Genomic DNA, 14,379 nt, shown 5'->3' with positions numbered 1-14,379 from the left:
CAAACCAGCCTAAAAACCAGCTCAATACCGAATACTGCCAAATTATAAACACTCACTGAGCATTTTATTAGGAACACCTGTACACCTACTCATTCTTAAAGTGCATAAAATAATGCAGATATGGGCCAGCAGCTTCAGGTACTGTTCATATCAACCCATCAGAATTCGGAAAAAATGTGATCGTGGCATGATTGTTGGTGCCAAACGGGCTGGTTTGAGTATTTCTATAACTGCTGATCTCCTGGGATTTTCACGCACAATAGTCTCTAGAGTTTACTCAGAATTTTGCAATAAAGAAAAAACATCCAGTGAATAGCAATACTGCGAACGGAAACGCCTTGTTGATGAGAGAGGTCAACAAAGAATAGCCATACTGATTCGATCCAACAGAAACTCTACAGCAGAAAAGCATCTCAGAATGTACAACACGTCGAACCTTCAGGCAGATGGGCTACAAAGGCAGAAGACCATGTCGGGTTCCACTTCTGTCAGCCAATCACAAGGATTTATCTCTTGTGAGGCTTTTGGAAAACAGTGTTATTATTGTTGAAAGCTGATCTGTACTAGCAAATTCATTCTAATATTTACATCATGCAATACATATAAATTCCATGAATAGTTATTCCATCAATTTTTAAAAAATTTTTTAACCAATATTTACAAAAGAAAAGAGAACAAGTAGACCAAAAGTAAACCTAGATTTAAAAAAAAAAACAACAACAACTGTACGCATTATTTCTAGTGTTACACTACTAGTGACATACTAGTAACATTGCAAAATATTAATATAATTTATGTAGTTTATACAAAAAAAGCTTGAATATGGGAAACAAAACAGGATGCACGGTGGCTTAGTCTTTAGCACGTTCGCCTCACACCTCCAGGGTCGTGGGTTCGATTCCCGCCACGGCCCTGTGTGTGTGGAGTTTGCATGTTCTCCCTGTGCTGTGGGGGTTTCCTCTGGGTACTCCAGTTTCCTCCCCCAGTCCAAAGACATGCATGGTAGGCTGATAGTCACACACCACAGACAATTTGGAAATGCCTATGTATGTGATTGTGCCCTCCGATGGATTGGCACCCTGTCCAGGGTGTACCCCGCCTTGTGCCCGATGCTCTCTGGGATAGGCTCCATGTTCCCTGCGACCCTGTAGGATAAGCGGTATAGAAAATGGTTGGATGGATGAAAAACAAAACGTGGAAAATGTGGAGCTGGCAACACTGGGAAGTCCTTTATGGTTTCAATCAGTACATTTAAATGGACAACAATAATCCAATATTAACCGGATTAAGACAATACTCTGATTAAGAAACTACCATGTAAACAGCAATTTTTAATGACCTTAAGCTGATTAAAGTCATACTCAAAGTAAACACAAATCGAATTAAAACATGTGGAGTACTCCTGTTTTAGTAGCATTATCGAGGTGCATTACAGACATGTAAACACCTTAATCACATTATTAACATCGTGTGAGAGTTTTTACCGCATTTTGCGACAGGACATGTACACACACGGCAGAGCTCAACCGTTTTACGGCAAACAAGAGATCACGGCTGCGTCCGAAACTGCGTACTTACCTACTATAGACCTATAGTAGGCGAAATACATGCATCTTGGCTACTATATAGAAGGTAAGTATGCGATTTGGGACGCAGCCCACAGCTTCAAGCAGTTGTCTATTAGCATGTATAGCATGACAAATAATTAACCGCACTTGAAGTGTTCATAATTTTTCTTTTAAACACCCAAAACTGTATACGGTACCAAAACAAAGACGAACTGTATGTTGATACGTGAAATTCTGGAGGGACGTCGGACAGTATGGTGCGGTGACATAATGATGTGTGCTGTTAATCGAATTATGTTCTAGAACATGTAAAACGGGTACATGAAAGGAGTATTCTAAAAGCGACTCATGTAAACACCTTAATCACAACATTGTCTTACTCAGAGTAAGTCAACGTAGTCATTGTTGTCGTCTCCTAATCGTTTGTTCGCCCTCCAACCTCCAGAGGGTGCACAAGAGAACCGACATTGCGAATCTCTCCCACGAATAACAACTACGCGGAAGTCCATTGAAATTCGTCAATATCGTATTTTGACAATGGTTTGAAGAACCCAGTCGCAGTGTGACGTTTATCTCCAGCTCCATCCGTTTACTTTAATCAGCTATCATTAAGCGTGGAGAAGCAGACATGGCTTCCAATGGCGGCTCTGTGGTCGGTCTTCTGTCCTATGAAACACTGGTGCACGCTGTAGCCGGCGCAATGGTAAGACAACAGCACTGAACACTGCACCTGTAATACCTGCAATACCTGCAGGTAGTTTCACGAGGCGTAAAGGATCGTTTTTGCATAGTTTTCTACATAGCAGTTCAGAATAAGACTTGACATGACACTTGGATGTAAGTTATTGACATTGTACTCTGAGTGACAGTGCTGCAGGAGCAGTGTCGTTAAGTGTCTTTTCAGGGGAAAGTAATCAATACAAGTCTCCAGATGACGTCATAGTCACCAACTTCACTTCGTTTAGTCACGGAATTAGGATGACCAAATCTCCTAATGAACAAAATGGCGATGTAAACTCCTCAGGAAAATCTAGCTGACTTGCGAATATTTATTTTCCGGCCTTTAGCACCTCACTGCAATTTTTGTTTTACAAAACCTAATTAATTTTACCAACATTACAGAGATAGTGGAAAGCATTATAACCTACTGTAACCCCATCCTCTCTTTTTGTCATGTCAACCTTGTGAAGAACTTTTGGCCTTGACATTACTGAGCAAGTTAGGATCTGTTAGCCACTGACTGTCTGCACCTGTTACCCAGCATTAACATTCACTGAATACATGAAGAAACACAACCCTAACCCATCCTCCTAATGCTAATTACTACAGCTTACCTTGTCCAAAACACTTGCTAAATGTAAGTAACATTAACCCACTCTCTGTGTTACATCATGGTGAACAGCTGTAATGCTATGTTATCGTTAACTTTCACAAAGGGGAATGGGAATGTCTAACATTACCGCGAGCTGTATGTTAAAGTAATGTTATCAACTCAGGTGAGTGTCTAGGTTAGCATCACTCATCTGTATTGTGCTTGGTGACAGCATCCAGCTAACTAACCCTAACTCAGAGCCTCAGATAAGATGCAGACCTAGAGAATTATAGAATAACCTCAGTTCATATTTCACAGCCAACATAAACACATGACACTAGTAGTGTAACACCGAGGCAGGAGTACATGATATTCACTTTTGAATCTGCTGAATTACTGTTTAACAATGAATACATTTTCGAGAGCTCTCTGCCTAAATTTCAGCAGCATTAACGCTAAATAGTGTTGAACGCTAACTTACCTGTGGTCCGTGTAAGCTGCTACCTCCACCTGAGGCGAATTCAAACAGTCCGAGCCGAGTCGATTTGACCTAAGCAGCTGGGCTGAGGCGTCGGGGTGGGGAAGAGGTGCATTGCTTCAACTGTCAGTGAAAATGACCCAGCCACTAACCCAGGGTTGGGTTACACAAAACTACACAAGACTAAGAAAATAACCCAATTAAATGACCCAGAAGACTCAACCCAGTGTTTGTGTAGAAAAATAACCCAGCATTTAAAAAAAAAAAAAAAAATTTTTTTAGAGTGCAGGATTGGAATAACTGAAAAGGCGCTATAATCTTTCTCTTTCACTTTTCAGCGGTTTTATTTGATAGACATACCCGGCTCTGTGCTGGTTGGCTCTCCCTGTCTTTCAAGGCGCCCATCTCTACTGTTTTTACCCAGCTCACTGCAACACAGAACATTCATTAGTATAATTCCCCGCACTTGTGCAATCCTTACCACTCACCTTCTCCGGCTCCGCCGCACCATTCACTAGTGCTCGAGCACTGTCTATTCAAATTTGACTGAACCCTTTATTTCATATCAAAATTCAGGACATCAACTCAAGTTGTGGGACAAAGGACGGAAATGCTGTGCATTACAACACAAAGCGGGACATCTGGTCACCCTACTCGGAATGTTTACCTGTAAATGGGGCATGCAGGTTATTTGGGTTATTTGATTGTATATTTAGAAGTGGTATGATTACTAGTCACTCCTCCCTCACGCAAGGAGTTATGGGAAATATTAGCTGACCATGTTAGACCATCCAGGTACTCATTTCAACATATTATGATTTTGGGACAGACTAATGGTTTACGAATGCGTTGCCAGAATTTACATTTACGCTTCCAAAGTTTTTGTTTACTTTCGCCGGCGCAAATCGGCACAAATATCATATTGCTGGGTGGGGCTTAACAGCGATTTATTCTCATTGGCTAATGAGATTTGGATCAATAGCTCGAGTGTCCAGCAGAGGAGGAGGAGGATGATGACAACGATGCTCTGTGCCGCTCCTGAGAGCTCATCTCGAAACAATAGTCGCATGAGACTTACCCAGACCTCAAATATTAATTATGAACTAATATACTGACTAAGTCAGTAAGTCATTCAAAGTGCAAACACTGTAACTATATAGATAACCGCATCCAGCACGCTCTCCAAAATTCACGACACTGGTTTCTCTACTTCCTGGTCAGGGAGCTGTGGATCCAAATCCCACTAGGCAGTGAGAGTAAATAGCTGTGAAGCCCCACCCACATGTAAGATTTGTGCCAGAATGACGAACGTAGACTTGCGGAGTGTAAACAAAAACTTCCAAAGTGTAAATGAAAACTCTGGCAGTGCACTCATAAACCACTATTAGCGAAAAGGAAGCTTAGAAAACTACACTAAGAACACTGTTTATTTGAAGACCATGGCAAATTTTCTTCTTTCTCATTGTATATTTTTGTTCGCTTCTTGAAAAGGTACGATCAATACTGCTGGCACAAATTGATAAGACAACCCTATTGCTTTTTTGATGTTATATCCATAATTGATCATGACCACCAGCCATAATCTGTTACTGAGATGCTAAAATCTACAGAAGCAAAGTTCTTAAGCAGCTGTATGTGGTTGACAGGGCAGTGTGACGGCAATGACGGTGTTCTTCCCTCTGGACACAGCCAGAATTCGACTGCAGGGTGAGTTGATTGAAACAGTTTAACTTTGTTTTGCTGGTTGAGTTCATGTTTTCTGTATTGGATTTATTATTTGGTATTAAATTTCATTGAGTGTTGATTGATTTGTCTGTGCTTCACTGTGCATGTCCTACTGCTGCATTTCAGTGGACGAGAGCCGAAAGTCCAAATCCACTCCTGTCATTCTGGCTGAGATTGCAAAAGAGGAGGGCGTGTAAGTATTCTGTAATGCTGCAGAAGGGACCAATCATAAAATCATTAGCTAGCAAGTGAAAGCTTCATTGTCTAGAGAAAAAATTACTTGGGCTAAAAGTGGTAGCTAGTGTTATTTAATACAACAGTATGAGTCACTACTTAAGCTTAAGGGGCATCACCCACTGTGGAGCTTCTGCCCGACATGGGACTTTGACCACCATGAGGGCTGCTGCCCAGCCAGGGGCTTCTGCCCGATATGGGGCTTCTGCCTGATATGGGGCTTTGACCAGCATGGGGCTTCTGCCCACCACGGGGCTTCTGCTCAGCCATGGGCTTTGACAACCATTTGGCCTCTGACCAGCTAGGGGCTTCTACCACTGCAGGGCTTCTGCCAAACCAGGTTCTTCTACCACTACAGGGCTTCTACCCAGCCAGGGGTTTTGACCAGTGTGGTTCTTTTACCCAACCAGAGGCCACTGTGGGGCTTTGTCTGCCGTGAAGCTTCTGCACAACTAGAAGCTTTGTCCATTATTGGACAGCACTCATGCAGCCCCAGACCATGACACTCCCACCACCATGCTTGACTGTAGGCAAGACACACTTGTCTTTGTACTCCTCACCTGGTTGCCGCCACACACGCTTGACACCATCTGAACCAAATAAGTGTATCTTGGTCTCATCAGACCACAGGACATGGTTCCAGTAATCCATGTCCTTAGTCTGCTGGTCTTCAGCAAACTGTTTGCGGGCTTTCTTGTGCATCATCTTTAGAAGAGGCTTCCTTCTGGGACAACAGCCATACAGACCAATTTGATGCAGTGTGCAGCATATGGTCTGAGCACTGACAGGCTGACCCCCCACCCCTTCAACCTCTGCAGCAATGCTGGCAGCACTCAGACGTCTACTTCCCGAAGACAACCTCTGGATATGACGCTGAGCACGTGCACTCAACTTCTTTGGTCGACCATGGCGAGGCCTGTTCTGAGTGGAACCTGTCCTGTTAAACCGCTGTGTGTTCTTGGCCACCGTGCTGCAGCTCAGTGTCAGGGTCTTGGCAATCTTCTTATAGCCTAGGCCATCTTTATGTAGAGCAACAATTCTTTTTTTTCAGATCCTCAGAGAGTTCTTTGTCATGAGGTGCCATGTTGAACTTCCAGTGACCAGTATGAGGGAGTGTGAGAGGGATGACACCGAATTTAACACACCTGCTCCCCATTCACACCTGGGACCTTGTAACACTAACAAGTCACATGACACTGGGGAGGAAAAATGGCTAATTGGGCCCAATTTGGACATTTTCACTTAGGGGTGTACTCACGTTTGTTGTCAGCGGTTTAGACATTAATGGCTGTGTGTTGAGTTATTTTGAGGGGACAGCAAATTTACACTGTTACACAAGCTGTACACTCACTACTTTACATTGTAGCAAAGTGTCATTTCTTCAGTGTTGTCACATGAAAAGATATAATCAAATATTTACAAAAATGTGAGGGTGTACTCACTTTTGTGAGATTCTATATCTATCTATCTATTTATCTATATATATATATATATATATATATATATATATATATATATATATATATAATCACATAACATCTAATAATATAAAGTTAGTGGTTAAATTGTATGCTTTCAAATAAAATGTTTTTTTTTCTCTTTGCTCTCGCAGAACGTCTCTCTATCGTGGTTGGTTTCCTGTAATTTCTAGTCTGTGCTGTTCAAACTTCGTCTACTTCTACACGTTCAATTCACTGAAGCGGCTGATGGTCCTGGGAAAAGGGCAGTCTACGCCTGGCAAAGATCTTGTCATGGGCTTCATTGCAGGTAGACAAACACCGCACGTCTTTTTTTGCCTCTCCGGCCCGGAATCCCCCCGCCGCCCCCGTTACTTCAAATTATTTAGCTTGCTTCATTGTTATATCAACACAATTGGCCATAAGCTTTAAAATGAGTGTTTTGTTACATGCTGCTGTTTCAAGCCTAAGCAGAAACACACTGATTCGTTCATTAATGTCATGAATTCACAAACTAAATCAGAAATGAGGCTGTTCTTATTCTATTTGGGAGAGCAGGATGGAGAGTTTTGCTTTTGAGGAATAAATGTCTTCCTTTTGCTCTAGGGACTGTGAACGTGCTCCTGACTACACCCATGTGGGTGGTGAACACTCGGCTGAAGCTTCAGGGAGCAAAATTTCGGAACGAAGATCTCCACCAGACCCACTACAAGGGCATTTTTGGTCAGTCCAAAGAGCACGTGACAGCACTTTCCCTAATCACTGCTCCACTGAGGTACAGTCAGTCATTAAATGCACAAAGTGAGAAATAAAACACGATGGAGCTGTTACACCCCAAATACTCCATACACCCTTCCTATAACAGCATGTCTCCATGTGTTCTTCACGTTAAACCAGAGCAAATTTGAAAACAATTACAATCCTTTTATCTGTCTATAGTTACATTTAGTGTTGTGAAAGGCTCCTCACCAGCATATTTTTTTTCACTCCTTTGTAATTGATACGACAAAAAAAAATGTAGCTTTGTCATGTCTAGAACAACGTGGGTGTGTGGGAAGGAGTGCTTCTTTTCTTTTCCTTTTCCCTGCAAGCAAAGACTAACACATTAGGTCTTAGTGGTTAGCATGTTTGCTGTGTACCTCCAGGACTGGGGGTTTGAATCATGCATCCGCTCTGTGTGTGTGAAGTTTGCATGTTCTCCACGTACTTCGGTAGTTTCCTCCGGGTACTCCGATTTCCTCCCTTACTCCAAAGGCATGCACTGTAGTCTGATTGGGGTCTCTAAATTGTCTCCATAGTTTTTGACAGTGAGTGAGCGAGCGAGCGCCCACCCGCCCGCCCGCCCTGCAATGGGTCTAGGGTGTCCCCCGCCTTGTGCCATGAGTTCCCTGGTATAGGCTCCAGGCTTCCCAAAACCCCGTGTAGGAAGAGCGGTATGGAAACTAGACGGATGGATGGAATTTCCTGTTTTGGAAAACAAAGCATTAACAGTGTAGACTCCTTTTCATAAATTCTAAATCGTCACCATACCAGCAGTTACACACAGTTTAAAAATGACCATGGAAATGATAACGCGCATTAATATATACCTCTGATCTGACACAGAGCGCACTGGTGTGAAATGTGACCTGTGATCTGTTTCTTCATCTTAACACACCATTCAATTGATTTATATTATGATTGATAGCTTTTAGTGTTTAGTCAAAGCAGTGTAGCATAACCATTATAAGCATGTGATTCATATTGAATGATTTTTTTTTTTTCTCTCTCCAAGACACTTTCTACCAGATCATAGCTGATGAGGGTGTAGGGGCGCTGTGGAACGGCACGCTCCCGTCCCTGCTGCTGGTGTTCAACCCTGCGGTGCAGTTCATGTTCTATGAGGCCATGAAGAGGAGGGCAGGGCGAGCTGGACGCAAGGTGCTGGACGCCCCATTACTCTTTATTTCTATGCTGTCATTTGCTAGGTTTTCCTCAGCGTAAAGGTTTATTCTTATTGCTCATCTGAAAATCCTGCTTTTTACGTTTTGTTTACAGATTTCCTCACTTGAAATCTTTCTCATCGGTGCCATTGCCAAGGCTATCGCAACGACGGCCACTTATCCACTGCAGACCGTCCAGTCCATTCTGAGGGTAAATGCACCGGCCGTTTGTGTTACAAGCATCAGATGTGGACATATTCTGTCTAATGTTTAGTCTCTGTTCCCACAAAATGTTTCTAATCCCTGTATCTGCCTTTCCTCTGTCAGTTTGGTCAACACAAATCACAAGCAAAGGGCGGTTTACTGGGCAGCGTGCGCAATGTGGTCAATTTACTACTGGACAGAATCAAGTAAGTTCAGGCTGAAAAGCAAATAAAATATGTTTCTTGAGGATGAGATTCTGTTTTTTAAATTTATTTATTTATGTATACACAGTACAATATATTATAATCGAGGTACATTTCACCTTTATTTATTTAAAACCAACGAGGAGGCAAAGTTTACCCCTTTAAACACTTAACTATTTCCACTAGCAAGCCACAAGTCGCTCATGTCTCTTGTGGGTGCGTAGCAATTACTTCAATGGAAATGAATTGCAGGTAGGAACTAAAGTTGAGAGTGGTGAACTGAACAAACGTCAAACCACACAGACCATTATAAAGTAGTTCTTGTGATTTCAGATCTAATGTGAGCTCAGGTACAACGATCCTGTGCCAAGGTACAGGTCTACTGAAAGAGGATTCCTTTATTTATATAAGAAATAACTGTATTGCATAGGGTTGTGCAATATAGCTTTTCCATGCTTGCGATTTGCAAAAAAAAAAGGCTCTAAAACATAAGAAAACGAGTTTTTCCAGCATTTCAGATGTAAGGAGAGTAGAGGAAGTGTGTGATGTATGATTTCTACAGTCAGCCTGTCTGCGTGTCTATTTGTCCATCCATTCGTCTGGCCGAGATTCTCATTAGCCCGATATCTCAAGAACAAGTGGTTGAATGTTTGTAGGATTTATATGTAATTATCATTATAACCAGTAGATCAACTGAATAGATTTTGGAATTGGTCCAAACAGGATCAAAGTGACTGCAAGGACAAATGTCTGAAATAGTCTTCTTTTTTTTCTTTTTTTTTTTTTCCCCCAACAGTAAATAACAGAAGCATAAGACTGTCAGGGTTCCCACTCCAAGTCAAATGTAAAATTCCATGACTTTTCCCTGACCATAATCTTGATTTTCCATGACCTACTGTACGAAGAATGGTACAATGTATTGTCTGGGTACTGAGCAGAAAAATAACTAATTATTTTAACCCATTAAATCTCTAAGCTCGATTTCCTGGTTAGCAGACATTTTCAGTGCAAAACTTAGTTTTCATTGCTTAAAAAGGACACATACTTATCTCATGACTAGTCTTTACACCTCATAAACAAAATATATTTCTTTAATGGAAATAAATTCATTTACAAGGTACAGTAAACAATTTTAAGTACATTTTTAACTCATAACACTGTCACATTCAGCAAATGAGCACACAGAGAGAAAAGACTGATTTATATATATGTATGTATGTATATTGGAGATGCACTGATGTATCGGCCGATAAAGGTTATTTTTCCCGCTATCAGCTGATAGTTTAAAAACATCCGATGATCAGGGCCTATTATATCCTGTCAATAAAAAGAGGGTGGGAAAACACATTGATTTTGTAAAGATGATGTCTCTTGTGTGGAATGATGACAAAACTGTAGTTTTTTTTGTAATCTCTGCACTGCTAAAATTTTACACACGGATGCTGCAGCAGTGAAGCTTTGTAATCATTGTCACCTTTGGAATTATTTGTAGTGTTGGATTTGACTTGATCCTTTTTAAGTCCAAATGACCTGCCTATTTCCATTTTGGGCTAAAACTAAAAGATCCAGTTTTGACTATTTTTGGGCTAAATATTTCAGTGTCATAACAAATAATAACTGTTTCTTACCATATATTTGTCTAATGTTATGTCAAACATACATTATACAGCCAAAAGTTGGTGCACACCTGTTTATCATACCCATATGTGCTTGTTGAACATCCCATTCCAGACTTAGTCCCACGTTGCTGTTATTATAACCTTCACTCTTCTGGGAAGGTTTTCCACTTGATTTTGGAGTGTGGCTGTAGGGATTTGTACTCATTCATCTCCAAGAGCATTAGTGAGGTCAGGTACTGATGTTGGGTGCAGAGGTGTAATATCATGTAGGGATGATTCAATTATTGTTTCGCATAAGCCTAGTATAGCAAGAAATAACTGACTTCATCAATGTATTTATTAAACACACAAAAATGTATGGTATGATTACACGTAGATGTCCTAGAACTGCCAAAGTGAGGAGCACTGCACTGCTCTGTGTACATACATCCAGTTCAGCCAGCTGTAAATGTAACCCTGGAACTGAAAACAGATTGATTGATAATGTAGATAAGGGTATAACCATTTACTTTCAAGCATAGTACTTTTGTTTATTCCGTATCTCTCCCACAGGCGCAGTGGAGTTCCTGGCCTTTACAAAGGTCTGGAGGCGAAGCTTCTTCAGACAGTGCTGACAGCAGCTCTCATGTTCATGGTGTATGAGAAGATCGCTGCAGTCACCTTCAAACTGATGGGCCTCAATAAGAAGCTGAAGCATTAACAACAGTTAAGCCTTAAAACTAACCAGAGTCAGCCTGCTTCTTTTGTTAAAGTCTACAATGCCGGATCTTAGCATTCATCTTTTTACCAGGGTATGGGCTCAATAATTGCAAAGATTCACTCAAATGCATTTTAATTTTTTAAATAAATTTCAGTGGTCATGTTCACTGTCAGATTTTAACAATGATGTAAAAAGCCTATTTGGAGAGCTCTTTTTAACTTATAATTCTTAATTCTGTATAGGAAACATTGTATGATATACTGTATGATGTACAGAAACTATCATTTATCTTGCTATAATTTCTATTAATGTCTTACTTTATTTAATTTTCTTTAAGTAGTCAGCTACAGTCTCCTCTGAAAGTATTGGAACAGCAAGGTCAATTCATTTGTTTGTGCTGTACACCAAAGACATTTGGGTTTGAGATCAAAAGATGAATGTGAGATGAGAGTTTAGGATTTCAGATTTTATTTCCTGGTATTTACATCTAGATCTGTCAAACGTAAAACATAGAACCTTTTGTATCAGACCATCCGATTTTTAGGTGAGCAAAAGTATAGGACTTCACCAGTCTAAACCCTTCCATCCCCCCCCCCTGATAAAGTCCTTTGTTGTGGTACCAATGTGTTTTGTATGGTGCATGATGAAGTTCCTCCGGATTCATTTGGATGCATTTCTCTGTAAATTGGAAGACAAAATGTTCCTGTAAACTTCTGAATTAAATTCTGTTGCTTGAGAGTTACAGCATCAATAAAGGTTAGTGAGCCCGTTCCAGAAGCAGCCATACAAGCCCAAGCCATGACACTACCTCCACCATGTTTCACAGATGAGCTTGTATGTTTTGGATCATGAGCAGATACTTACTTTCTCCACACTGTGGTCTTTCTATCACTTTGGTAGAGGTTAATCTTGGTTCCAGAACTTTTGTGGCTCATCTCTGTAATTCTTTGTGAATTCCAATCTGGCTTTCTGATTCTTACTGCTGATGAGTGGTTTGCATCTTGTGGTATGGCCTCATATTTCTGCTCTGTAAGTCTTTTTCGAATGGTGGATTGTGATACCTTCACCCCTGCGGAGGTTGTTGGTGATGTCATTTTTGTTTTTGGGGTTTTCTTCACAGCTCTCTTTTCTCAGCTTTAAAATGGCTTGCTTTTCTCCCATAGACAGCTCTCTGATGTTGGCTTATCCTTTTTAAAAACAAATGAAATCTTCACAGGTGAAACTGAAGGGTAAAACCTACCTAATGTTCAGAGCTACACACCTGAGTAACGAGGAACACCTGTCAGTCATGTGCCAATATTTTTGCTCAACTACAAATTGGGTGGTCTGATAAAAATGTGCTGTGTTCTATATCATTTGACACATCTATATATAAATACCAGAAAATAAAAGATGAAATTATGAACTCATCTCATATTCATCTTTTGATCTCAAACCTAAATGTCTTCAGTCTACAGCAAAATGAAATGAACAGCCTTGCCATTCCAATAGTTTCAGAGGGGACTGTATGAATTTCTTCTTTACAACAGTTCTTTTTTTTAAAAAAACACACCATGGCCTGTTTTGCTAGCTGTACAGTTCCATCCACTATTATATCCCTCCAATATTGGCACCCTTGGTAAATATGAGCAAAGAAGGCTGTGAAAAATTGTCTTTATTGTTTAACCTTTTGATTTTTTTTGTAAATTCACAAAAATATTCTGCTGAAGTTCCAGTAGTGTCTGGCAAACTGAAGATGCTTGAGTATATTTTTGGATGAGAGTAAAGGCTTTTTTCTTGAACCTCTTCCAATAGTGATGATGGAGATTTTTTTGGCTACTTGAACCATCCTCTTCACAGTGCGTTGAGACGATACAGACACATGTCCAATTCCAAGTTGATTCATAACATTTCTTACTTAATAATTTCCCTGATGGTGAAAATGGGCATTTTCAATGCTTGTGCTATTTTTGCTATAGTTGAACAATTTCTTGTTCCTAGTCACCAAGGTCTACACACACACAATATTTTATATTTATTTTTATATATATATATATATATATATATATATATATATATATATATATGTATGTATATATATATATATATATATATATATATATATATATATATATATATATATATATGTATATATATATATATATATATATATATATGTGTATATATATATATATATATATATATATATATATACATACATATATATATATATATATATACATATATATATATATATATATATATGTATGTATATATATATATATATATATATATATATATATATATATATATATATGTATGTATATATATATATATATATATATATATATGTATGTATATATATATATATATATATATATATATATATGTATGTATATATATATATATATATATATATATATATATATATATATATATATATGTATATGTATATATATATATATATATATATATATATATATATATGTATATATATATATATATATATATGTGTATATATATATATATATATATATATATATATATATATATATATATATATATATATATATATATATATATATATATATATGTATATGTATGTGTGTGTGTGGATAAACCTGTATTGTCTTTGCAATTGTTTCATATCAATGAGAGCAGAGGATTTTTGTGAGTTTTTTTTTTTAAACAAAAAAAAAAAAATCAAATTTTCAGATCCTTCTTTGCTCATATGTACAAAGGGTGCCAATATTAGTGGAGGGTACTGTATGTGGAAAACAATATTGTAGTCAGTCTAGTGAGTCACATGTCTGTGTTGTTCAGTTCTCATGCAAACGTGAGCGATTATATCTCCGTTCTGTGAGATGAACACTTAACTGCATTGATTAATGAATTTTGGGTGTAAAACTATTGGTGCTTCTTTTTTTTGGTGCAAGAGAACAAAATACCTTCAGCTATATGTTTAGCCTTTTTGTCTA

At 39.0% G+C, this 14,379-nt stretch overlaps 1 protein-coding gene across 3 annotated transcripts; it reads left to right on the top strand.

The window, feature by feature from the left end:
* The first annotated feature begins 1,554 nt into the window (after positions 1-1,554).
* On the top strand, positions 1,555-12,529 carry LOC108259915 (peroxisomal membrane protein PMP34). Of its 3 annotated transcripts, none has more exons than XM_017459730.3 (9): positions 1,555-1,632; positions 5,005-5,065; positions 5,210-5,276; positions 6,930-7,084; positions 7,381-7,497; positions 8,549-8,694; positions 8,812-8,907; positions 9,024-9,106; positions 11,275-12,529. In XM_017459730.3, the coding sequence occupies exons 2-9, from the start codon at positions 5,020-5,022 to the stop codon at positions 11,420-11,422; spliced, it is 858 nt and encodes a 285-aa protein (XP_017315219.1). In that variant the 5' UTR covers positions 1,555-1,632; positions 5,005-5,019; the 3' UTR covers positions 11,423-12,529. The 3 variants fall into 3 exon arrangements, with proteins under 3 accessions (XP_017315219.1, XP_017315211.1, XP_053531038.1); XM_017459722.3 differs by lacking the exon at positions 1,555-1,632 and adding an exon at positions 1,717-2,271; XM_053675063.1 differs by lacking the exon at positions 1,555-1,632 and adding an exon at positions 4,707-4,849.
* Positions 12,530-14,379: the final 1,850 nt, after the last annotated feature.

Source organism: Ictalurus punctatus, chromosome 2 (assembly GCF_001660625.3).
Source record: "Ictalurus punctatus breed USDA103 chromosome 2, Coco_2.0, whole genome shotgun sequence".
Taxonomy (NCBI): domain Eukaryota; kingdom Metazoa; phylum Chordata; class Actinopteri; order Siluriformes; family Ictaluridae; genus Ictalurus; species Ictalurus punctatus.
Note: the sequence above shows the minus strand (reverse complement) of the source record. Positions and strands in the feature narration are given on the sequence as shown.

What these genes read in the sequence shown, in the direction of transcription:
- LOC108259915 (XM_017459722.3), top strand. Translation starts at nt 2,197, where the DNA reads ATGGCTTCCAATGGCGGCTCTGTGGTCGGTCTTCTGTCCTATGAAACA. An exon ending in ACGCTGTAGCCGGCGCAATG is followed by an intron (nt 2,272 to 5,004) that starts GTAAGACAACAG and finishes TGTGGTTGACAG; the next exon opens with GGCAGTGTGACGGCAATGAC. An exon ending in TGTCATGGGCTTCATTGCAG is followed by an intron (nt 7,085 to 7,380) that starts GTAGACAAACAC and finishes CTTTTGCTCTAG; the next exon opens with GGACTGTGAACGTGCTCCTG.